This window comes from Aquarana catesbeiana, linkage group LG03 (assembly GCF_042186555.1).
Source record: "Aquarana catesbeiana isolate 2022-GZ linkage group LG03, ASM4218655v1, whole genome shotgun sequence".
NCBI lineage: Eukaryota > Metazoa > Chordata > Amphibia > Anura > Ranidae > Aquarana > Aquarana catesbeiana.
This window is the reverse complement of record NC_133326.1, coordinates 18,646,754-18,672,757: the sequence shown is the minus strand read 5'-3', so window position 1 is coordinate 18,672,757 and position 26,004 is coordinate 18,646,754. Positions and strand designations below refer to the sequence as shown.

The window sequence follows — 26,004 nt, the reverse complement described above, 5'->3', positions numbered from 1 at the left end:
AATTGGGCCCAATTTGGACATTTTCACAGGGGTGTACTCACTTTTGTTGCCAGAGGTTTAGACATTAATGGCTGTGTGTTTAGTTATTTTGAGGGGACATCAAATTTGTTATACAAGCTGTACACTCACTACTTTACATTGTAGCAAAGTGTCATTTCTTCAGTGTTGTCACATGAAAAGATAGAATAAAATATTTACAAAAATGTGAGGGGTGTACTCACTTTTGTGAGCTACCGTATGTGTGTATATATCTATATATAGATATATATCCAATTGGCCCGCGGGCCGGACTTTGGATATGCCTGGCATAAACTCTGTCATCACCATTGGTGTACTTGGGGGGGGGGGGGTGCAGGGGCTGCATAATGCACTGGGTGCTTCCTTTCTCTTCTCTCTTCAGGGGGGGGGGGGGTTGTGGTCATTGTGGGGGTGCTGCGGTTATTACAGTGCATTGTAACACAAAAAAAAATGTTGGGTGGCCACAGCACCTCCAGAGACTTGGCACCCATTGCTCCCCTGACAGCGGCAATTAAGAGCCATGAGAAGGCTCCTGCCCTGCTCAAGTCATATGGCAAAGCTGAGGGGAGGACTAAACTTCCACTAAATCTTCTATCGTGAGAGGGCAATGTCTGTAATGGGGAGGGGAAGGGCATCTGTACTGAGGGTCTGTAGTGGAGGGGAAGGGGTGTCTATACTGAGCGGTCTGAACTGTGCAGTCTGTACTGGGAGGAGGGTTGTTTGTACTGGGGAAGGGGGGGGGGGTGTCTGTACTGTGGTGTCTGTACTGAAGCTGAAGGGAGGGGGGAAATGTACTGGGGAGAGATGTGTGCTCCTGACCCTTGCACCCTGTATGATATGCACTCCTGAGCTGTTAACCATCTGCATTTGGCACTCCTGAGCGATGCACTTTCAACATTATGAACTGCTGGCCCCTCCATTCTCGGCTTTATGCACTTCTGGCCTCTTCACACTGTGGTTTACATTTCACACTCCTGACTTCTGAACTCTATACATTGGACTGTATATGACATACTCCTGACCCCTACACTCTATACATTGGACTGTGTATGATATACTCCTGACTTCTGAACTCTATACATTGGACTGTGTATGACATACTCCTGACCCCTACATTCTATACACTGGGCTGTATATGACATACTCCTGACCTCTACACTCTGTACATTGGACTTTGTATAACATACTCCTGACCCCTACACTCTGTACATTGGACTGTATATGACATACTCCTGACCCCTACATTCTATACACTGGGCTGTATATGACATACTCCTGACCCCTACATTCTATACACTGGGCTGTATATGATATACTCCTGACCTCTACACTCTGTACATTGGACTTTGTATAACATACTCCTGACCCCTACACTCTGTACATTGGACTGTATATGACATACTCCTGACCTCTACACTCTCTACACTCTGTACATTGGACTGTGTATGATATACTCCTGACCCTTACACCTTTTTTTTTTTTTTTTACACTGTGCGTTTAAAAAAAAAAATTGATCACTTTTATTCCTATTACAAGGAATGTAAACATCCCTTTTCGGATTTTCCGACAACAAATGTTCAAGGGGAGCTTGTTGTCGGAAATTCAGACTGTGTGTGGGCTCCATCGGACATTTTCCGTCGGAATTTCCGATAAACACAATTTGAGATTTGGATGTCAAATTTTCCGACAACAAAATCCGTTGTCGGAAATTCCAATTGGGAGTACACAATTCCGACGCACAAAATTCTACGCATGCTCGGAATCAAGCAGAAGAGCCGCACTGGCTATTGAACTTTTTATGAACATTTTTCTCGACACGTCGTACGTGTTGTATGTCGCCGCGTTCTTGACGTTGGGAATTTCAGACAAGATTTGTGTGACCGTGTGTATGCAAGACAAGTTTGAGCCAACATCCGTCGGAAAAAATTCTGTGGATTGTGTTGTCGGAATGTCCGATCGTGTGTACGCGGCATTAGTCTACAAAACAGGATCTAAAAGGCGCAATATGACCCAGTGGTGGCTGGTGCTCCATTTTTTTTTAGGATGGGGTGGCAAACAAATCGCACGCCCTTGTTCTGCCCCCTCCCTTGTGCGGTTGGTCGGTCTGTTTGTCCGTCCATCCATCAGTCTGGTGCTCCATTTTTTTTTGGGATGGGGTGGCAAACAAATCGCATGCCCTTGTTCTGCCCCCTCCCTTGTGCGGTTGGTCGGTCTGCCTGTCCGTCCATCCATCCATCCGTCTGAATGTTGATTCGCTATTGTCACACAACTGGGTGGGCTCAGGGCACAGTGCTTTGCACCCCGAGCCCACCCTTTTTTTCAAGCCAATTGACCATGTGCTTAAAAATAAAAATTATATCCCGTTGAAACCCATGCGCCCGGCGCCCCGCATGTAGCTTAGGGGCCGGGTGCATGGATTAGGGGATCTGCGCCCCTAATGGAGCCACCACTGATATGACCTGTAACAGGTGATAAAGTAAGGTGAGCGGGCATTTCACCTAAAGATGCCGGTTGATGGTTCTTTGACACATTGCTAGCTGTACATGAATGGATGTCACAATCATTTTTCTTTTCACTATTGGAATAATTTTCTTTGAAGTGGACTTTTATATACAATATATCTTTCATGTTTTTTATGTTTTTCGTGTGTTTGTTATGCATGCACTAGCATTAAATATTTATCTTCACGCATTCATTAGAGGGATTCATGAATGGTTTATACACTTTATTTTTTTAATTTTTTTTATTATGAAAACACACAATTGTCTTTTACGCACACAGTATCTCAGTTTAGACATTAATGGCTGTGTGTTGAGTTATTTTGAGGGGACAGCAAATTTACACTGTTATACAAGCTGTACACTCACTACTTTACATTGTAGCAAAGTGTCATTTCTTCAGTGTTGTCACATGAAAAGTTAGAAGAAAATATTTACAAAAATGTGAGGGGTGTACTTACTTTTGTGAGATACTGTATATATACTTGTATTGACCGCTGCTGGATGCACTATGTGTGTGTCCAGCAGCAATCACTGCAGCTAATCGCTGGCTGTGCAGAGAGCCGCTAATAGCTGCGGCGGCCGATGACCTGTCATTCTAGTGAACGGGGCAGGCTGAGAGCCGCAGCAGGAATGAGAACAATAAATTATAAAGAATTTCCTTCGCGCTGGTAGATGTGAAAGAGAAAAACGATTTTATCTAAATAGTGTAAAATACTATATGTGGATATTGCAGCAAAATTAAAAGTGCTCACACAACCACTTAATGGATAAATAATTGAATGAATTTCGCGCAATATTAGTAAGGGTGATGGGTGGGTGGGGACAAAAATAACTAATTAAGGTGTCTATGTAAATAAGTAGGATCATCAACCTCTATGTTGGACCATATACTTATTACCACTAATTGACATTCGAGTGAAAGTGCTGTATTAAAGTAAAAACGTGCCAGTGTCTAAATGCCAAAAAAAAAAAAAAAAAGAAGGAAGGGGGGCAATTAAAATGCCAGCAAGGTTAAAATACCATAAATAAATTAACGTGAATGGATACTGATGAATAAAAATCCTTGTGTAAAGTCCTTATAAAATTGAATAAATTAATATAAAGTGCAACCCATCAAGAAGGTGAATAATTAACAGCAAATTGATACCAACAGTAAACTAAATGCAGTGCAATCACAATTCATCTAACTGTGCCTTTAAAAATAAATAAATATTTAAATAAGTATACCGCTATAGGATAGCAACTTTCCATACCAAAATCGATAAATACATGTTTATTTTTTTATACATATCTTTATTGTATAACATCACTAGTGCATCAAATAAGGCTATTTGCTCTATTTTTGCGGCTTCAATTATTTATGGTGTAATGTCCTTTATCACATGCATTGGCCGTTGATAAGAATTAACATTCAATTGCATTTCCACCATAACAATGGCCGCTTATATAGGAGTTCGACATATAGAGCAGTATTTTAGCTATCCACAACAAAATGGTGGCAAATCTACATCACAAATCCAAAGAAAAATGAGCGCCGAGTAGAACCAACAAAACCACAAGTAAAATGGCCGTTTTGAAACTTCCGGTTCCAATACATAGACCGCCGAGTTTAATAGTATACCCATAAGAAAAATGGCGGTTGCAGCACTTCCGGTTTCACTATATATAAGGTTACATAGAACAGCCAATCCGATTCCCCAGATGAAGACACGTGACGTGTCGTAACGCGTAGGGATTGGCTGGAGCGGCACACAGTTGTCAACACAAGTGAGAGGGCGCTGAGAACGCCAGACTTCTCATCTGTTTTTACTCTGCCTGTTTTTAAGTTATCTAATGTAAGAGCATAATTTAATAAATATCCCCCCTTGGTTTTTAAAACAATAACACACTAGTGGAGCCTGCCTTCCCTCTCTCTCCCCCTCCCCTGTTTTTATTCTGTCTGAGCTGCATCAGAGCGGAGGGAGCCGAGGGAGCACAGGAGAAGATTCAGATAGTCAAGTACTAAGAGGGAGAAGTATTCAGACAGTGCTTCCACACTGCATGGATTTTTACTACCACAGCTCGATTTGTACTAACCTAAGGTGAGAGTCCAGAGAGACTGTACTAGAGGACACCACTATAGGAACCATTTACTCACTACACAGAACATACACAGATCTGAATAGAAGGACTTTTTTACCTCTTCAACAGCGCCATCTATCCTAGAATTTATGAATTGTGCATTTTGAATCCTGCAATGCTGCTACTTTAATATTTATTTATTTTTAAAGGCACAGTTAGATGAATTGTGATTGCACTGCATTTAGTTTACTGTTGGTATCAATTTGCTGTTAATTATTCACCTTCTTGATGGGTTGCACTTTATATTAATTTATTCAATTTTATAAGGACTTTACACAAGGATTTTTATTCATCAGTATCCATTCACGTTAATTTATTTATGGTATTTTAACCTTGCTGGCATTTTAATTGCCCCCCTTCCTTCTTTTTTTTTGGCATTTAGACACTGGCACGTTTTTACTTTAATACAGCACTTTCACTCGAATGTCAATTAGTGGTAATAAGTATATGGTCCAACATAGAGGTTGATGATCCTACTTATTTACATAGACACCTTAATTAGTTATTTTTGTCCCCACCCACCCATCACCCTTACTAATATTGCGCGAAATTCATTCAATTATTTAGGAATGAGAACAAAAAATACTTTTCAAATTCGAATAGTTTTCCAAAGAGAATAAAATAGAAAATAAAGGAATAGAATAGAAAAATATTTTTTTGTTCTATTCTATTCCTTTATTTCCTATTCTATTTTATTCTTTTTGGGAATTGGAAAACTTTTGGAATTGGAAAACTTTTCGAATTCAAAAACTATTCTAAATTGTAAAATAAGAAAGTCGCGCTTAAAATGTGAAAAAGGCCAGAATCGAATGTCTGTAGCCTAGAGGGATATATGCACATAGGTGATAATCACTGTGCCTAAAAATTAAAATAGTGAAACACAAGAATTGCTCCTATGTCTACACAAAATGTAAATACATGGACAGTGTTGGAACGTGATAAAGTGACAGATAAATGCCTCAAAACACTCTAACCAAAATATGACAAAATAGCGTCACTGTGACACATAGATATCTCAGAAAAACCATGAAAAAAGAAAAAAATTTGTGAGTTGAAAAAACAAATCTTCAAAGTGAAAATAATGTCCCCAACAACAGTACATAAAGCAAATTGGTAATAGTCCAAAAGGCTGAATAAGAAAAAATAGAATAAAAAAATATATCCCCAAGTGACAGGTGAATATTGGTAATTAGGGATGAGCTTCGTGTTCGAGTCGAACCCATGTTCGACTCGAACATCGGCTGTTCGATCGTTCGCCGAATTGCGAACGTTATGGGCCGTTCGCGCTAAATTCGTGTGGCGCGTCACGGCCCATAATTCACTGCGGCATCGCAGTGCATTGCTGGCTGATGATTGGCCAAGCATGCACTATGACCCGCATGCTTGGCCAATCACAGCGCTGTCAGTAGAGAGAGCTGTAATTGGCCAAAGCCAGGGTGGCTTTGGCCAATTATGGCTCAGGGGATTTAGTACACACCCCACACTATATAAGGCCGCCTGCACGGCGGCCCTGTGTAGTGTGTGTTCCGGTGTGCTGAGAGATAGAGAGAGAGAGAGACAGTGTCATTTGATTTGAGTTAGATAGATTAGGCAGAACAGTCAGTCAGTTAGCTGCACTTACAGTGTATTGTGTATATATATGCATCCCAGGTGTTGCATATATATATATACACTGTATTCAGTTTAGCTAGATCCGTTCCTGTTATCTTCTATCTAGACTATTTACATTTAATGCAGTGCGTCCTGCTCACAGTGTTCAGCTAGATCCGTTCCTGCTATTTACATTTAGTGCAGTGCGTCCTGCTCACAGTGTTCAGCTAGATCCGTTCCTGTTATCTTCTAGACTATTTACATTTAGTGCAGTGCGTCCTGCTCACAGTGTTCAGCTAGATCCGTTCCTGCAATTTACATTTAGTGCAGTGCGTCCTGCTCACAGTGTTCAGCTAGATCCGTTCCTGCTATTTACATTTAGTGCAGTGCGTCCTGCTCACAGTGTTCAGCTAGATCCGTTCCTGCTATTTACATTTAGTGCAGTGCGTCCTGCTCACAGTGTTCAGCTAGATCCGTTCCTGCTATTTACATTTAGTGCAGTGCGTCCTGCTCACAGTGTTCAGCTAGATCCGTTCCTGTTATCTTCTAGACTATTTACATTTAGTGCAGTGCGTCCTGCTCACAGTGTTCAGCTAGATCCGTTCCTGCAATTTACATTTAGTGCAGTGCGTCCTGCTCACAGTGTTCAGCTAGATCCGTTCCTGCTATTTACATTTAGTGCAGTGCGTCCTGCTCACAGTGTTCAGCTAGATCCGTTCCTGCTATTTACATTTAGTGCAGTGCGTCCTGCTCACAGTGTTCAGCTAGATCCGTTCCTGCTATTTACATTTAGTGCAGTGCGTCCTGCTCACAGTGTTCAGCTAGATCCGTTCCTGCTATTTACATTTAGTGCAGTGCGTCCTGCGCACAGTGTTCAGCTAGAGCCGTTCCTGCTATTTACATTTAGTGCAGTGCGTCCTGCTCACAGTGTTCAGCTAGATCCGTTCCTGCTATTTACATTTAGTGCAGTGCGTCCTGCTCACAGTGTTCAGCTAGATCCGTTCCTGCTATTTACATTTAGTGCAGTGCGTCCTGCTCACAGTGTTCAGCTAGATCCGTTCCTGTTATCTTCTAGACTATTTACATTTAGTGCAGTGCGTCCTGCTCACAGTGTTCAGCTAGATCCGTTCCTGCTATTTACATTTAGTGCAGTGCGTCCTGCTCACAGTGTTCAGCTAGATCCGTTCCTGCTATTTACATTTAGTGCAGTGCGTCCTGCGCACAGTGTTCAGCTAGAGCCGTTCCTGCTATTTACATTTAGTGCAGTGCGTCCTGCTCACAGTGTTCAGCTAGATCCGTTCCTGTTATCTTCTAGACTATTTACATTTAGTGCAGTGCGTCCTGCTCACAGTGTTCAGCTAGATCCGTTCCTGTTATCTTCTAGACTATTTACATTTAGTGCAGTGCGTCCTGCTCACAGTGTTCAGCTAGATCCGTTCCTGCTATTTACATTTAGTGCAGTGCGTCCTGCTCACAGTGTTCAGCTAGATCCGTTCCTGTTAAATTCCTACTGACCGGCAGGCTTGTCTGGTTACAGTATATAAAGCTACCTGAAGAAAATTACAGGTGTTCTATTTGATCCTATTAGTACCACGGTCAGGCAGCTAGACTATTTACATTTAGTACAGTGCGTCCTGCTCACAGTGTTCAGCTAGATCCGTTCCTGTTATCTTCCTACTGACAGGCAGGCTTGTCTGGTTACAGTATATAAAGCTACCTGAAGAAAATTACAGGTGTTCTATTTGATCCTATTAGTACCACGGTCAGGCAGCTAGACTATTTACATTTAGTACAGTGCGTCCTGCTCACAGTGTACAGCTAGATCCGTTCCTGTTATCTTCCTACTGACAGGCAGGCTTGTCTGGTTACAGTATATAAAGCTACCTGAAGAAAATTACAGGTGTTCTATTTGATCCTATTAGTACCACGGTCAGGCAGCTAGACTATTTACATTTAGTACAGTGCGTCCTGCTCACAGTGTACAGCTAGATCCGTTCCTGTTATCTTCCTACTGACAGGCAGGCTTGTCTGGTTACAGTATATAAAGCTACCTGAAGAAAATTACAGGTGTTCTATTTGATCCTATTAGTACCACGGTCAGGCAGCTAGACTATTTACATTTAGTACAGTGCGTCCTGCTCACAGTGTACAGCTAGATCCGTTCCTGTTATCTTCCTACTGACAGGCAGGCTTGTCTGGTTACAGTATATAAAGCTACTTGAAGAAAATTACAGGTGTTCTATCCCAGCTTAGTGCAGCTACAGGCCATTAGTATGTCTGGAAGGCCAAGAAGGAGAGGCAGACAGTCACAAGCCAATAAGAGAGGGCAAGCAGGCTCTGTGTCTAGTGCTGGTCGTGGAGACGGTGCATCCTCATCAGCACGTGGCCATGGGACACGCTTGGCCTTTTTTTCGGCAGCTGGCCATGTTGAGCCGCAACATGCGGAAGACTTGGTCGAGTGGATGTCCAAGCCGTCCTCATCCTCCTCATCCTCTCTCACCCATGCCCAGGGTGCTTTGTCTGGCAAAGCAGCGGCCTCTTCCCTCAGCTCAATGTCATCAGTGACTCCTTCCCTAGCTCCACCATGTCCTCATGAGGATTCCCTCGAACTGTTTGACCACAGTGTTGGGTACATGCTCCAGGAGGATGCCCAGCGTTTGGAAGGCTCTGATGACGATACTGAGCTCGATGAAGGCAGTAACATGAGCGCGGACAGAGGGGGTGCCCAAGAAGGACAGCAATCTGGCAGTCATGCTCCCCCTGCTGCAGCATACTGCCAGGTTTGCTCCAGTGATGAGGAGGGAGGGGATGATGAGGTCACTGACTCAACGTGGGTGCCTGATAGGAGAGAGGAGGAGGAGGAGGAGGAGGAGGAGGAGGAGGCGGCAGCACATCACCAACGAGGCAGGATGCCCTCCAGGGGCCAGCCTAAGGGCAGCACATTGACTGCATCACACCCCAAAGCTCCACATGTGCAGGGCGCTGCAGTCTCTGCGCGTTATTCAAAAAGTTCTTTGGTGTGGGCCTTTTTTGAGACGAGTGCATCAGATCGCACCGCTGCTATTTGCAACATATGTCTCAAGCGTATCTCGCGTGGCCAAAATATCTCCCGCTTGGGTACCACATGCTTGACCAGACATATGTTGACCTGCCATGCAGTTCGTTGGCAAGCGTATCTAAAAGACCCACACCAAAGAACAAAGAGGATCTCTCCTTGCTCCTCATCAGCTGAGATTTCCAACCCCACTAGACCTTCAGTCCTCTCTGAGACCTGCAGTGAGAGGAATGAAGGTGTAGAATTAGGTGTGTCACAGCCAAGTACTTGTGGGCAATCTGCTTTTGGTACACCGACGTCAGATTGTACCAGGCAAATTTCCCTGCCCCAGCTGCTGCACCGCCGAAAGAAGTTTGCTCCCAGCCATCCACATGCCCAGCGGTTGAATGCTAGCTTGGCAAAATTGCTAGCACTTCAACTGCTGCCTTTTCAGTTGGTAGACTCTGCCCCCTTCCGTGAGTTTGTGGAATGTGCGGTTCCTCAGTGGCAGGTACCCAAACGCCACTTTTTCTCACGGAAGGCGATTCCGGCTCTCTACCGGCATGTGGAAGGCAATGTCCATGCCTCGCTGGACAGGGCGGTCAGCGGTAAGGTGCATATTACCGCTGACTCATGGTCCAGCAGGCATGGACAGGGACGTTACCTAAGTTTCACGGCGCATTGGGTGACTCTGCTGGCAGCTGGGAAGGATGCAGGACAAGGTGCAGTAGTGTTGGAGGTTGTTCCGCCACCACGCCTCCAAAATGCTGATTGTGACACACCTCTCTCCTCCACCCCCTCCTCTTCTTCTTCCTCCATGGCCTCTTCCTCGGAACCAGCGGTGCTCCGTAGGCGTTCAAGGGGCTACGCAAGTACGCAGGCCAAAAGATGCCATGCGGTGCTTGAGCTGGTGTGCTTGGGGGACAGGAGCCACACTGGGGCAGAGGTTCTGTCAGCTCTGCAGGGGCAGGTTCAGAGGTGGTTGACGCCACGCCAACTTAAGGCAGGAATGGTGGTTTGCGACAATGGCACCAACCTCCTCTCTGCCCTCCGACAGGGACAAATGACCCATGTGCCCTGTTTGGCTCACGTCCTTAACTTGGTGGTGTAGCGGTTCTTGGGCAGGTACCCGGGCTTACAGGATGTCCTGAGGCAGGCCAGGAAAGTCTGTGTGCATTTCCGCCGGTCATATAATGCCAGTGCTCGGCTGACGGACCTCCAAAAGGAGTTTAACCTGCCCAAGAACCGCCTAATCTGTGACATGCCCACCAGGTGGAACTCAACGTTGGCCATGCTGCAGCGGCTGCACACGCAGCAGAGGGCCATAAATGAGTACCTGTGCGACTATGGCACCAGGACAGGGTCAGGGGAGCTTGGTTTTTTTTCCCCACGCCAGTGGGCCATGATCAGGGATGCATGCACTGTCCTGTCACCATTCGAGGAGGCCACGAGGATGGTGAGCAGTGACAGTGCATGCATCAGTGACACTGTCCCCCTTGTCCACCTGTTGGAGCACACGCTGCGTGGAATAATGGACAGGGCACTTGAGGCAGAACAGAGGCAGGAAGAGGAGGACTTCCTTAGCTCTCAAGGCCCCCTTTATCCAGACAGTGTTCCTGCGTGCCCGCCGATCACACAGGAAGAGGACGAGGAGGAAGAGGAGGAGGAAGATTGTGTCAGTATGGAGGTGGAGCCTGGCACTCAGCATCAGCAGCAGTCTTTAAGGGATCAGTCCCAAGAAACACATGGACTTGTACGTGGCTGGGAGGAGGTGGCTGCGGACCATGTCGTTCTTAGTGACCCAGAGGACTCCGGACCGAATGCCTCAGCAAACCTACGCTGCATGGCCTCCCTGATCCTGCAAAGCCTGCGTAAGGATCCTCGTATTCGTGGTATCAAGGAGAAGGACCAATACTGGCTGGCAACCCTCCTTGATCCACGTTACAAGGGTAAGGTTGCGGACCTTATCTTGCCATCGCAGAGGGAGCAGAGGATGAAACATCTTCGGGAGGCCTTGCAGAAAGGTCTGTGCAACGCGTTCCCAGAGACTGGGAGGTTACAAACTCCTGTTTCTGGACAACGTGTTGCTGAGGCTTCGGTCAGTCAAAGAAGGAGCGGTGGAGAAGGTGGCCGTCTGACCGATGTGTTCAGACAATTTTTTGGTCCGCAGCCCCAAGGTATGATCGGTTCCAGCAACCATCGCCAGCGTCTGTTTTACATGGTGCAGGAATACCTAGGGGCAAGATCAGACTTGGACACCTTTCCCACCGAAAATCCTCTGGGTTACTGGGTCTTGAGGATGGATCACTGGCCAGAGCTTGCACAGTATGCAATTGAGCTACTGGCCTGTCCTGCATCCAGCGTTCTTTCGGAACGCACATTCAGTGCTGCTGGAGGCGTGGTAACCGATCACAGGGTGCGTCTGTCCACCGACTCGGTCGATCGGCTGACCTTCATAAAAATGAATGAGTCTTGGATCACCACCAGCTACCAAGCACCTGATGCTGATGTAACCGAATAATTTTTTTTGAAATCTCAGATCCCTTCAAAGACTGCCTATGCTGATGCTGAGTGACTATCCCTGAGTAATTATCCTCTTCCTCCTCAATCATCACGCTGATAGCTTGTAAGAACATTTTTGGTTCTGGGCGCCACCACCAGTGCCTAAGGCACAATTTTTCAGCCCCTGTTTAACAGGGGCGTGTAATTACAATTTTTGATGTAATACTTTGCAGCAGGGCTCGTTCCTGCATTCCAACTAGAGTGTCTGTGAGGGGTTGCAGTGTTGTGGCACCAGCACCAGTGCCTAGGGCCCAATTTTTCTGCCCCTGTCTAACAGGGGCGTGTAATTACAATTTTTGATGCAATACTTTGCAGCAGGGCTCGTTCCTGCGTTCCAACTAGAGTGTCTGTGAGGGGTTGCAGTGTTGTGGCACCAGCACCAGTGCCTAAGGCCCAATTTTTCTGCCCCTGTCTAACAGGGGCGTGTAATTACAATTTTTGATGCAATACTTTGCAGCAGGGCTCGTTCCTGCGTTCCAACTAGAGTGTCTGTGAGGGGTTGCAGTGTTGTGGCACCAGCACCAGTGCCTAAGGCCCAATTTTTCTGCCCCTGTCTAACAGGGGCGTGTAATTACAATTTTTGAAGCAATAATTTGCAGCAGGGCTCGTTCCTGCGTTCCAACTAGAGTGTCTGTGAGGGGTTGCAGTGTTGTGGCACCAGCACCAGTGCCTAAGGCCTAATTTTTCAGCTCCTGTTCAACAGGGGCATGTAATTACAATTCTTGATCTAATATTTCACAGCAGGGCCCTGTGAGGGCTTACAGTGTTGTGGCCACAGCAACACCTAAGGCCCAAATTTCTGCTGAGTATATAGGGCAGGACCCTACTTTCAAACATCTAACTTACAAACGACTCCTACTTGCAAACGGAAGGAGACAACAGGAAGTGAGATGAAATCTACCCCTAGGAAGGGAAATTCTCTCCTGTAAGAGCTAATATGGGAAAACAAGTTCTCCTTTCCACTGATGCTTTCCAATCCTTGTTCCACAAAAAAACCCAAATTTTCAAAAAACATTTTTCATTGGGACAAAAAAGTGAGGTGAAATCTTCTGAAGAGGAGGAAAGACAGCAAAACAAATGTCACAGGGGTGATAACCCTTCCCTATGTTTTCCAAAAAGCTTAGAAAAGATTTTTTGGCTGGAGCTAAACACGTTAAAAATGTTCAAAATTACAAACAGATTCTACTTAACAACAAACCTACAGTCCCTGTCTTGTTTGCACCGCCTGTATACTGCTGTTCAGAGTATATAGGGCCTGGTGGCCCCACACCTTTCCTTATTTTAATTTGGGTGCGGGGTTCCCCTTAATATCCATACAAGACCCAAAGGGACTGGTAATGGACTGGGGGGTACCCATGCCGTTTGTCTCACTGATTTTCATCCATATTGCCATGACCCGACATGACATTAAACCCGCAAGCAGTTTTAAATGAGATTTTTTCCTTTAAAAATGACATTTGGTGCAGGGACTGTTCTAAACATGGGAAACACGCGTCACTTTACAGGCATACTATAGACACCCCCCAGGTACGATATTTAAAGGAATATTTCACTTTTTTTTTTTACTTTAAGCATCATTAAAATCACTGCTCCCGAAAAAACGGCCGTTTTTAAAAGTTTTTTTTGCATTGATACATGTCCCCTGGGGTAGGACCCGGGTCCCCAAACCCTTTTTAGGACAATACCATGCAAATTAGCCTTTAAAATGAGCACTTTTGATTTCGAACGTTCGAGTCCCATAGACGTCAATGGGGTTCTAACGTTCGTGCGAACTTTCGGTCCGTTCGCGGGTTCTGGTGCGAACCGAACCGGGGGGTGTTCGGCTCATCCCTATTGGTAATCTTGCTGCAGTGAATAGGGTGCGTTGATGAACCTCCACCTTCAAAAACTGCTGCCTCTTACCGAAAGAAGTTGGTCTCTAAATGATAGGAGACCTTACTGGGAGGATGGCTGTAACCCCAGCCCGGGATCTGTGTGACAGGCACTAGATGTCATCCGGTCTGCAAAAAACCTCCTCAGCCGGCCGCACCAGGATGGTTGGGATAGGTCACCAAAAAAGAAATAAACAGCTCCACATAGCGTAAAACCTTACATTTATTAGATAGCAAGATCAGAGATGCACTTACAGACGTCAGTGGTAAATGAGCGTATACAGGAATAGCCGGCCGGCTCCAAAACAACCCGTTCCTTCCGGGTATTCCAATTGCGGTGTCGTCGGGGCGTGGCTCCTCCTCCCTACGTCGTTTCGTCACAACAGGACGTGGTCACGGGATACCAATATTCGAAAACTTTTCGAAACGATTTGAAAACGAATAAACGAAACAAATTCCGAAAATGAATTAAACGAATTAAACTAAGTTAACTAATAGAAATTATGTAAAAACGAATCCGAAATGACAAAAAAAAATTCGGATGGAATTCAAATCGTTTTCAAATACTTTTCAAATTCGAATAGTTTTCCAAAGAGAATAAAATAGAAAATAAAGGAATAGAGTAGAAAAATATTTATTTTTCTATTCTGTTCCTTTATTTCCTATTCTATTTTATTCTTTTTGGAAATTGGAAAACTTTTCGAATTGGAAAACTATTCTAAATTGATTGGAAAACTTTTCGAATTGATTTGAAAACGAATAAATGAAACGAATTCTGAAAACTAATTAAACAAATGAAACTAATTTAACTACACGAATTTATGTAAATAAAGAATCGAAACAAAACAAATTTTTTTTTTGTTCTGCACATGTCTACTCCACCTCATGAATTTTCTGAGTTTGCCGGCCTGTATTGAGCGGGAGGTGTAGCAGTGCGCAGGTGACATATTTTGTTTTCTTTCCATACAGTTTGGAAGAACGGCATTTCACCTGGCGGCAGAACATGGCCAGATAGAGGTGGTGGAATTCCTGATCGGATCTGGGTGTCAGCACAGCCTGAAGGACAAGGTACTGTCTGTGCTCCCTCCTTAGAGTGACATTAACCACTTGCCCTCTGGAAGATTTAACCCCCCCCCCCCCCTTCATGACCAGGCCATATTTTCTGATAGGGCTCCGCGTCACTTTAACCGCTTGCCAACCGCCGCCTGTACATTTATTTCGACACAATGGCACGGACAGGCAAATGGGCGTACAGGTATGTCCCTTTAAATTTGCCGCCGCGCCATCGCGTGCGCGCCCGTCGTGAGCTCCGTGAGTGTGATTGCGGGTCCCGCAGACTCGATGTCCGCGGGGATACCCGCGATCGTCTCACGGAGAGGAAGAACGGGGGAATGCTGATGTAAACAAGCATCTCCCCGTTCTGCCTAGTGACAGGACACTGATCTCTGCACCCTGTAATCGGGAACGGTGATCAGTGTCGTGTCACACATAGCCCATCCCCCCCACAGTTAGAATCACTCCCTAGGACACACTTAACCCCAACAGCGCCACCTAGTGGTTAACCCCTTCCCTGCCAGTCACATTTACACAGTAATCAATGCATTTTTAATCACACTGATCGCTGTATAATGTCAATGGTCCCAAAATTACGCCAAAAGTGTCCGATGTGTCCGCCATAATGTCGCAGTCATTATAAAAATCGCTGATCGCCACCATTACTAGTTAAAAAAAATTATTAATATAAATGCCATAAAACTATCCACTATTTTGTAGACGCTGTAACTTTTGTGCAAACCAATCAATATACGCTTATTGTAATTACTTTTTACCAAGAATATGTAGAAGAATACGTATCGGCCTAAACTGAAGAAAAAAAATGTTTTTTTATATATTTTTGGGGGATATTTATTATAGCAAAAAATAATGAGTTTTTTCAAAATTGTCGCTATTTTTTTGTTTATAGCGCAAAAAATAAAAACCGCAGAGGTGATCAAATACCACCAAAAGAAAGCTCTATTTGTGGGGAAAAAAGGACGTCAATTTTGTTTGGGAGCCACGTCGCACGACCGCGCAATTGTCAGTTAAAGTGACGCAGCGCCGAATCACAAAAAGTGCTCTGGTCTTTGGCCAGCCAAATGGTCCGGGGCTCGAGTGGTTAACTGACAATTGCGCGGCCCTGCGACACTGTACCCAAATGTCCTTTTTTTTTTTCAAATTTTTTATTTTTTTGTTGCAATTGATCACCTCTGCTAGTTTTTTATTGTGTGTGCTATAAACAAACCAAAAAAAACAATATTTTTTTACTTTCTGCTAAAAAAAACCATATCCAATAAAAAAACATGTAAAAAATCTATTTTCTTCATCAGTTTAGGCCAATGTATAATCTGTTACATATTTTTTGTAAAGAAAAAAAAATCCCAATAAGCGCATATTGATTGGTTTGTGCAAAAGTTATACAAACTATGGGATATTTTTATCTATTTTTTTCTAATTTTTTTTGTACTAGTTATGGCGCCGATCAGCGACTTATAGCGGAACTGTGATATTGTGGCGGACAAATTGGACACCTAACTGACACTTTTGACACTTCTTTGAGGACCAGTGACACAAATACAGTGATCACTGATCAGTGTTAAAAATATGCACTGTCACTGTACTAATGACACTGGCTGGGAAGGGGTTAACATTGGGGCGGTCAAAGGGTTAAATGTGTGCCTAGGGAGGGAGGTGTTTTTACAATGGGCAGGCATGAATTCATGTTCCATGCTTTGCAGGAACACAGGATCCATGCCTTCCCTACTAACAGAACCTCAATCTGCCCTATTGACATAGGCAGATCGCCGTTCTGCCTGTGTAGTGTATAATCAGCGTGTGCCGGCGGACACTGAGTCAGCGGTACCCTCCGCTGGGGAACGGGTCGCCGACAGCGCGAGTGCGCAGACCTGGAAGTGTTAGATCGGGCACAGAGTGCCCGCCCTGCCGCAGTATATCTGCAGTGGGCGGTCGGGAAGTGGTTAAACAATACCCTAATTTTACAAAAAAAATCATCCACTACTTAATGGCCCTGTAATTCAATGTTCATGAATTTGTTTATTACTGTGTTTTTCTGCCTCTTTGTAACATTGCAGTGCACGTTAGTTGCGGTCATGTGCTTTGCTCTAGGCACCCTACACAACCCATAGCTCATAAGGCGTGCCTAGGGGGTGTGCCAGGCGTGCCTGGGCACACCCTAATCACTCTGTGTGGTGCCGATTCCCCCCAGTGCTGCTGGCTTCCCTCCACTTCCCTCGGCCTGCTGGGGGGGGGGGGGGGGGGGTGTTTGAAGGGGGGGGGGGAGCGACGAGTCAATATGTCATTGACCAGCCCCTTCCTTTTCTAAATGAACACAGTGAACACACTCACTTACTGTATTCATTCATAACTGAGGCATAGTAAACTGTTTACTATTCTTCAGTTTGTGAATGAACAGGAAGCCGCTCAGCACAGAGCACTTCCCATTCATTCACTGTCCAGTGCAGCTCAGGCTGCACAGAAAGGCGTGTGTGTGTGTGACTGCGCACACCTATGGTCCATAGTCCATCTCAGGAGCTACGTTCCTACATATAGTGAGACCATGAAGAATAAACGTAGCCATCCTCTAACAGGAAGTTAGATCACAGCAGCAAAAAAAAAAAAAAAAAAGAAGGAATTTAGGGATTTGAAGAGTAATAAAGGGGATTTTTTTGAGTTAAAGCGCAAATAAACTGTATCTGAGCACCACAAACTAAAAACACTCCTTAAATCATTTTTAATATGTAAAGCACAATCCCCCATCCATCTATGTCTCCATGCTTTATTTTGTTGAGAAATCACTTGGAAAAACACCCCCCCTAGCATTTCTAGCTGCAGCCATCTTGCGTAAGGGAAGATGATTCATGTAGCATTTACTTCCCGGAATCCATCTGTCCTTAGCCCAGGCATGCAGGCAGGAGGGGTGTGCTTATCTGAGACAGCCCCCATCCCCCTCTTCTCACATAAAGACTCCTGGGATGTATGACATCATTTTGGCCTAGGCCAGAAAGCTGACTTTTTTTTTTTTTTTTTTATGTTGGGGAAGATTGGTAGCCAGCCGGTTGGCAGTGAGCTCCATGGGAACTGGTGGTTTTGCCTAGGGATATTAACCACTTCATCTCCAGAAGGTTTACCCTCCTTAATGACCAGGCCATTTTTTTTTTTGCGATACGGCACTGCGTTACTTTAACTGACAATTTCTGCTATAAAACACATCCAATTAAAAAAAAAAGGTTAAAAAAATCGAATTTCAGGTATGTGACTTTGGACATAAGGGCCGCCCTGGCGCAGTGTATGTGGGGCGGTCTTTAACCACTTCCCGCCCAAGGTACGTCCAGGGACGTCCTTGACTTTGAGCAGGGATATCTGAATGATGGGTGCAGGTACAGACATCATTCAGATATCAGCTTTTAGTGCCGGCGATTCCCTACACCATAGCGGCTGTTCCGCCGCTTGATCGTTCTTACGGGAGGTTCCGCCACCCATCCGGTGCTTCTACCGACTCACCACTTCCATCGGTGAGTTGGAGAACGGATCCGCCGGCCCCGGATGGTGACCATAGAGATTTCCGGCGGACCAGATGGTCGCGATGTTATGACCTCACGCCCGGCCTCTGCATTCAGACGAATGGCGCCGCCTCGGCTGGGAAGCCGTGATCATTAATTTTTTTTTTTTTTTTTCAGGTTTCCCAGCCCTAGAGGTGAGAGGTGGGGTCTTATTGAGCCCATATCTCACTGTAAAGAGGACCGATCATCCCATATTCCTATTACAAGGGATGTTTACATTCCTTGTAATAGGAATAAAAATGATCAAAAATTAAATTTTTTTTAAAGTGTCAAATTAAAAAAAAAAAAAAAAGTAAAATTAACAATAAAAAAAAAAAAATTTAAAGTGCCCCTGTCCCCATGTGCTTGCACGCAGAAGCGAACACATATGCAAGTCCTACCCACATATGAAAACGGTGTTCAAACCACACATGTGAGGTATCACCACGAACGTTAGAGCGAGAGCAATAATTCTATATCTAGACCTCCTCTGTAACTCAAAACATGTAACCAGTAAAAAATTTTAAAGCGTCGCCTATGGGGATTTTTACATATCAAAGTTTGGCGCCATTCCACAAGCGTGTGCAATTTTGAAGCGTGACATGTTAGGTATCTATTTACTCGGCGTAACTTCATCTTTCACATTATGCAAAAAAATTGGGCTAACTTTTTAATGTTTTGTTTTTTTTTTTAAAAGCATGAAACTGTTTTTTTTCCAAAAAAAAAGTGTTAAAAAAATTGCTGCGCTAATACCATGCGAGATAAAAAGTTGCCACGACCGCCATTGTATTCTCAAGGGTCTTTGCTAAAAAAAAATATATAATTTTTGGGGGTTCTGTGTAATTTTCTAGCAAAAAAATTATGAATTTTAAATGTAGGAGAGAAATGTCAGAATTGGCCTGGGTGGGAAGTGGCTAAGTGGTTAAGGAAGGAACGCTGTCATAATGGAAGGGCATTTGTATAAAGTTGTTCTGGTAAATAAAGTCAGCCTGAGAAACTGGCGGATTATGTTGTGTGGTTCTTACAAGAGGAACCTGCAAAAGGAACCAATCTTCTTAAAGGAGAACTAAACTCTTTCAATCAACATGAACTATTTTTAATCCTTATGTCACTAGCTTTGGTAAAAAGATAAGAAGGTATATTTACTTGTATCATAGGAAGGACAGCAAACTAACAAACAGCAAACTAATCCCCTGAGGAAGACCTCGACTATGCAGGTTGAAACGCGTTGGAAATCCTACACAACAGACATTGGATATATAATGCTGTGTACAATTTTATGTTTGCATTTTCTGTGTACTTTTAAATGGCAATATCTCCCCCGACCAGATCTCATATTTTAATGGCAATTAAAAAATCCATGTTATGATGACAACTTTCCAATAAAGAATCATTTTTAACAATTTATCTTTTTAATTTACTAACCCTGCTGCTGAAAAACCCCACTGGGGGAACCTTCCCATATGTCTTCAGTTGCTTTCTGGTTTCTGGCCTAGGCCAAAATGGTGTTTATACATCCCGGGAAGGGGAGGAGGGGCTTTTTCAGCTAAGCACAACCTCCTTCACGCCTGAGCTAAGGGCAGATGGATTCCATAAAGTAAATGCTACATGAATTATCTGCCCTTACTAAAAGATGGCCATAGCTTACTTGATTTAAACTTTTTTTCTTCATTTCTTCAGTTGCTTCCTAGTTGTCTGGCCTAGGCGCCAAAATGAGGTCATACATCTCAGAAGTCTTCATGGGAGGAGAGGTTTTCTCAGCCAAGTACACCCTTCTGCCTGTATGCCAGCACTAAGGGCAGATGGATTCCAGAAAGTAAATACTACATGAATTGTCTGCCCTTTCTCAAGATCAAAAAAGGAATATTCCCCTAACTGGACTTTAAAGGCATTAAAATTCCAAAAAAAGTATAAATGTTATTAATAGCAAAATTACTGCGTGAGATACAGAATAAAAAAGCGTAATGTTAGTGACAATGCATATATGTTCTGACAGTCGCATAATAATTGACAGTATTGCTTTATATTTCACCCTGTGTTATGGAGGTTCCAAAAATCTCCTTCAGGGGTACATGAAAGAGTCAATCATATGTCCATAATATTTTAATAAAACAGGTTAGGCATATAATCTTATTAGCCAAAAGGATAGATAACAAAAATACAATGTTAGTAATAAGTACAGATGACATATGTACTTACATATTTCTGAAACTGTCATATGCATGAACATTCCTAAGTACATATGTCATCTGTACTTATTACTAACATTGTATTTTTGTTATCTATCCTTTTGGCTAATAAGATTATATGCCTAACCTGTTTTGTTAATATATTATGGACATATGATTGACTCTTTCACGTACCCCTGAAGAAGGAGACTTTTGGAAACTCCGTAACGCGTAGGTGAACTATAAAGCAATACTGTCAATTATTATGTGACTGTCAGAACATATATGCATTGTTGCTAACATTCCGCGTTTTTTATTCTGTATCTCACGCAGTAATTTTGCTATTAATAAAATTTATACTTTTCTACTTATTTTGGAATTTTAATGCCTTTAAAGTCCAGTTAGGGGAATATTCCTTTTTTTGATTTAGATATTTGGATGTGGCACCCCTCAGAGACTCCCTCCGATAATTAAATTTGCACTTTCTCAGGATGGTAGCTACTAGAAATGCTAGGGGGGGTGTTTTTCAAAGTGAATTCTCAAGAAAGTAGATCATGGAGACAGGAATAGAGGGATGGGGGAGTTTGCTTTGAAAATTAAAAATGTATTAAAACGGTTTTTGTTTTTTTTTGGCTCGTTGTGCTCAGATACAGTTGAGTTCCCCTTTTATAAGAATACAGGAAAAGGTTCTTGGACGGTGGCCATAAAGCACTATTCTACTACAAGCTCCATATAATCATTTCTAGAATGGGGATCATGTCCTTGTGGGGTCACCATGATAATATCTCTCGAAATTTCAGGAGGACAACACGGCTCTCCATCTGGCTGCTAAGAATGGGCACACGGACGTCCTGCAGAAAATTGTGGAAACCGGAGTGGAGCTGGATGACCGCAATCTGGTATGTAACATCGGCTCGCTCGGAGCCACTCATTAATCTTTTTATCACAGGACTAAATATAAATTCACCCATAGGCAAGCGCTATCAACTATAAAGCAAAGCAGAAGTAAGCTCATAGAGACTGCGTTTTTTATTGAGGCATCTGCCCAAAGCTGCATTAATCCATAGGGGTAGCCAAAACCAAAAGGCAAACCTGTAGCAAAGCACACATCAGCTGTTCGAGGGCTTAAAGTGGAGCTCCACTCCTAAAATGATTCTTGTATTATTCAGCTGCATTAAATGTATATAACAACCTGTGGAAATTTTTATTTATTTTTTTTTTACTCACCTTTTCTTGTCTGTTGCTAGGGGGTACCTCGTAATCTGCCTCTTCCTCTCCAAGGCGCCTGATGTCACTTCCCTCGGCGCCCGTGCGCGCTAGTGCTCCTGGGAGATGTCTGTCGTCATTTCCCAGGAGTCACTGGGCAGCGACGAGGGCTTCGTTGCCATCACAAAGGGGGCGGGCACTTCCGACGACGGCGCCCGTTGTGATGGCAACGTCTGAAGTGTATGGTTCTGCGCCATACATACGGCGCATGCGCGAGAACGGGCGGTGCATTGTGGTCGCTCAGCTGCACCAGAGCCCAGAAATTTGTGCTTGTGGGCTTCGCATGCCCACAAGCACTATAGAAACTCTTATTAAACAGGAATATGAGTTATATTCCTATATGAAATCGGCAATCAAGCGCGGATTATTAAAATAACGCGAGTTATCTAGATAAACATTTAAAAAAAAAAAAGATATGCATCCTAAAAAAAAAAAATTTGAACAGTGGGAACTCCGTTTTAAATTTAACATCTATTTTGGTGTGATACATTTTCCTGGCTAATAAAGTACACTATATTACCATAAGTATTGGGACACCTTCCTTTACACACACATGATCGTTAATGGCATCCCAGTCTTAGTCTGTAGGGTTCAGTATTGAGTTGGCCCACCCTTTGCAGCTATAACAGCTTCAACTCTTCTGGGAAGGCTGTCTACAAGGTTTAGTAGTGTGTCTATGGGAATGTTTGACCATTCTTCCAGAAGAGCATTTGTGAGGTCAGGCACTGATGTTGGACGAGAAGGCCTGGCTCACAATCTTTGCTCTAATTCATCCCAAAGGTGTTCTGTCGGGTTGAAGTCAGTACTCTATGCAGGCCAGTCAAGTTCCTCCACCCCAAACTTGCTTATCCATGTCTTTATGGACCTTGCTTTGTACACTGGTCCAAATCATTTGGTGGAGGGGGGATTATGGTGTGGGGTTGTTTTTCAGGGGTTGGGCTTGGCCCTTTAGTTCCAGTGAAGGGAACTCTTAAGGCGTCAGCATACCAAGACATTTTGGACAATTTCATGCTCCCAACTTTGTGGGAACAGTTTGGGGATGGCCCCTTCCTGTTCCAACATGACTGCGCACCAGTGCACAAAGCAAGGTCCATAAAGACATGGATGAGCGAGTTTGGGGCAGAGGAACTTGACTGACCTGCACAGAGTCCTGACCTCAACCCGATAGAACACCTTTGGGATGAATTAGAGCAGAAACTACAAGACTTCTCGTCCAACATCAGTGCCTGACCTCACAAATGCGCTTCTGGAAGAATGGTCAAACATTCCCATAGACACACTCCTAAACCTTGTGGACAGCCTTCCTAGAAGAGTTGAAGCTGTTATAGCTGCAAAGGGTGGGCCAACTCAATATTGAACCCCCAAGGACTAAGACTGGGATGCCATTAAAGATCATGTGCGTGTAAAGGCAGGCGTCCCAATACTTATGGTAATATAGTGTATATCAGAGGTAGGCAACTTTTTGAGCTTACTGTGCCAAAAAATATTTGTAAAAAAATTGAGAGTGTCAGATATGGAAAACAAATGTCTACTTCACATTTTCAATAAAAAAAAAAGAATATTTAATAAGTAAATTTGGTGCTATCAACTAGATTCTGCAATAATAACTCCCAGCATTGGTGACAGTGACTGTACTAATAACCCCTAACATTGATGTCAATGAAAGCAATGATAACTCCCAACATTGGTGTCAGTGACTGCAATAATGACCCCAACATTGGTGTGAAAGTCTGTAATAATAACCCCCAGCACTGGACTCAGTTACTGCAGGAATAACCCCCAACATTGGTGCCAGTGACTGCAATAATGACCCTCAGCATTGGTATGAATGTCTCTAATACCTCCCAGCTTTACTGTAGATTTTCATAAGGAGAGACAGCCTGGATAGGCAATAATGTGGTGAAAAGTGGGCATGGCTACATAGCGCTGAATATTGGGTATGGTTGAAAGGGGTACAGTTAAATGGAGTCACAGTCTACACACAGTATACACTGCACACATTTGCCCCAGGTCCTGTACTACTACCTGGCTACTTAGTGACCAGCAATTGCTGAAAACATCCACTTTGATTGGAGTATGTAACATACAACACAGCATATAACCTGCAGCAGCTTAGATTCAAGATTATGTAACAGCATCTTCTACAAAGCTGGTCAAGGGGATGGGAAAAATAACTTGGAGTGCATGGTCACCTGCACATGTTGGCTTCTGTTCTGTAGAGAACACCTCTACTTGTAGCCAATTTTTTTTTTTTTCCTACAAGTTGTAAAATCACATGCTACAATATACTTTCTTATAGGGTTCTTCACAAGTCTTGTGTGTTTATAAATTGTCAAATCTAACTAAACTACGAGGCCCCGCCCCATAGTTGAACCTGAGCCCCTATGAGCCTGAGCAGTTTTTTTACATTCCTGCTGTAAACCTGTTTATTGGGCAATAACACTGTTATTACATATGATAACAAAGTAAAAAAATATATTTTTGAAGGACAAAACAAGACTTTAATTTTGTGACATTGTCTTGCGAAAATGATTTTTTTTGGCAAAAAATAAAATGAAAAAAATGCATATTTTCCCTGTTTGACCATTGTTCTTAAAAAAAAAAAATACTTCTGTGGAATTATGATTCCAGTATAAAGAATTGCAAAGATATTTTCCAATGAAATAATTTTTGTTTTCTTTAATTTTGCACTTTTTAAATGGGGAGAATTTGAACAAGCAAAGCAAATTAAAAAAAAAAAGTTTGAATATTAATGGTTAATAAAAATGAAATAAAAAACAGAAGGAACATAATAGCTGAAGGGAGAAGGGGAAGAATGAGGGCTGGGTAGGGTAAACTAAGGGTTAATAAGGGGTTTAATAGACACATTTTTTATTAATGTTAGTAATTTGTTTTACTTGTCTGTTTATCTTAACTGACAGTATCTGAAGATGGAAGCTCAACCCTCTGCAGATGAAAGAAACAGAGTAACTATAAAAGTAACTTTGTTACTTTGTATTACTCTATCTCCTGTCTGAACAAAGTTTGTAAACAATGTTACTTTGTATCTCTCAATCTCTTGTCTGAACAAAGTTTGTAAACAATGTTACTTTGAATCTCTCTATTTCCTGTCTCAACAAAGTTTGTAAACAATGTTACTTTGTAGCTCTCAACCTCCTGTCTGAACAATGTTTGTAAACAATGTTGCTTTGTATCTCTCTCTTTGTATTAAAGGAGAAGTGCGGCCAGAGCTTGTTTGGCTGTACTTCCCCTATGGATAGAACAGAACAAACTGCACTCCTGTGGCCCATTGTCAGCAGACAGCGGGCTGAAATCTGCTCGGTCCAGGCTCGGGCGTCATGGCCATAGAGTCGGGATTCACCCAGATCCCTGGACGGGCACCAGGCTCAGGCTCTCTGCAAACCGCTGAGAGCCTGAGCTGGCTGCTCCCGCCCCCTCTACAGCCCAGCGCTCCAGTGAGCGAAGAGGGGGCAGAGCGGAGAGCTGCTGACTGGCAGTCATCGGCTCTCTGCTCACGTAGCTGTGAGAACCGAGCGATCGGCGGGGTTCAATCGCTCAGTTCTCAGTGTTAGAGGTGCCAGGGGACTGATGCTGCATCCACCTAGGTAAGTATAAATCTTTAAAAAAAAATAGCCATACTTCTCTTTTAAGTGTGTTGAATCACTGAGTCAGACAGTTGTATTTTTTGTCAGCTGATCCTGCTGTATGTTAATAGCTACTCTTGGACTTCATTTTCAGAGCTGAGAATTGTTGGAATTTGAGAGAGGGGAATAGCAGAGGGGCGGAAGGACTAGACATGCTACACGTGTCCCGTGTACTCTGGGGAGTTTTTTTTGGGTGTGTGCAGCACATTCTGTGTCCTCAGCTGGTTAATGTCCTATAGAATATTGTTTCAGATATTGTTAAATATTGGATGGTGACAAAGCCAAGCCATGGAATGTTATAATGGAGAGTAGGAGGTAGTGTGAGGACATGGCTGGCAGATTTCTGTTAGTGGAATAACCTGTCTATGTATAGAACCTCCATTGTGTTTACATGACAGGTCCATTATGGAATGATTATATCATCAGTATTGTGTAAAGCTTACAGGCTTTTGGAGTTTCTGAAATGATTACATGATTAGATCATAGACTTATAATCGCATGCAATGCCAAGCTGCAGTTTCTAAAGCGAGCAAAAATGTTTACTTGTATAAACGAGGTATAGATTCCAGAGGGAGAGACATCATCTGTACAAATCATTAGTAAGACCTCATCTGGATTATGCAGTTCATTTTTT

The 26,004-nt window shown here is 43.4% G+C and overlaps 1 protein-coding gene across 3 annotated transcripts in view; it reads left to right on the top strand.

Moving 5' to 3' along the window:
* The window catches only part of ANKDD1A (ankyrin repeat and death domain containing 1A), a 114,156-nt gene that overhangs the window by 58,593 nt on the left and 29,559 nt on the right, over nt 1-26,004 (top strand). For all 3 annotated transcript variants that reach the window (XM_073618348.1, XM_073618350.1, XM_073618349.1), the window contains 2 exons: nt 14,667-14,765; nt 21,261-21,359. In XM_073618348.1, coding sequence (XP_073474449.1) covers nt 14,667-14,765; nt 21,261-21,359 — 198 coding nt within the window. The remainder of the gene's footprint in view (nt 1-14,666; nt 14,766-21,260; nt 21,360-26,004) is intronic.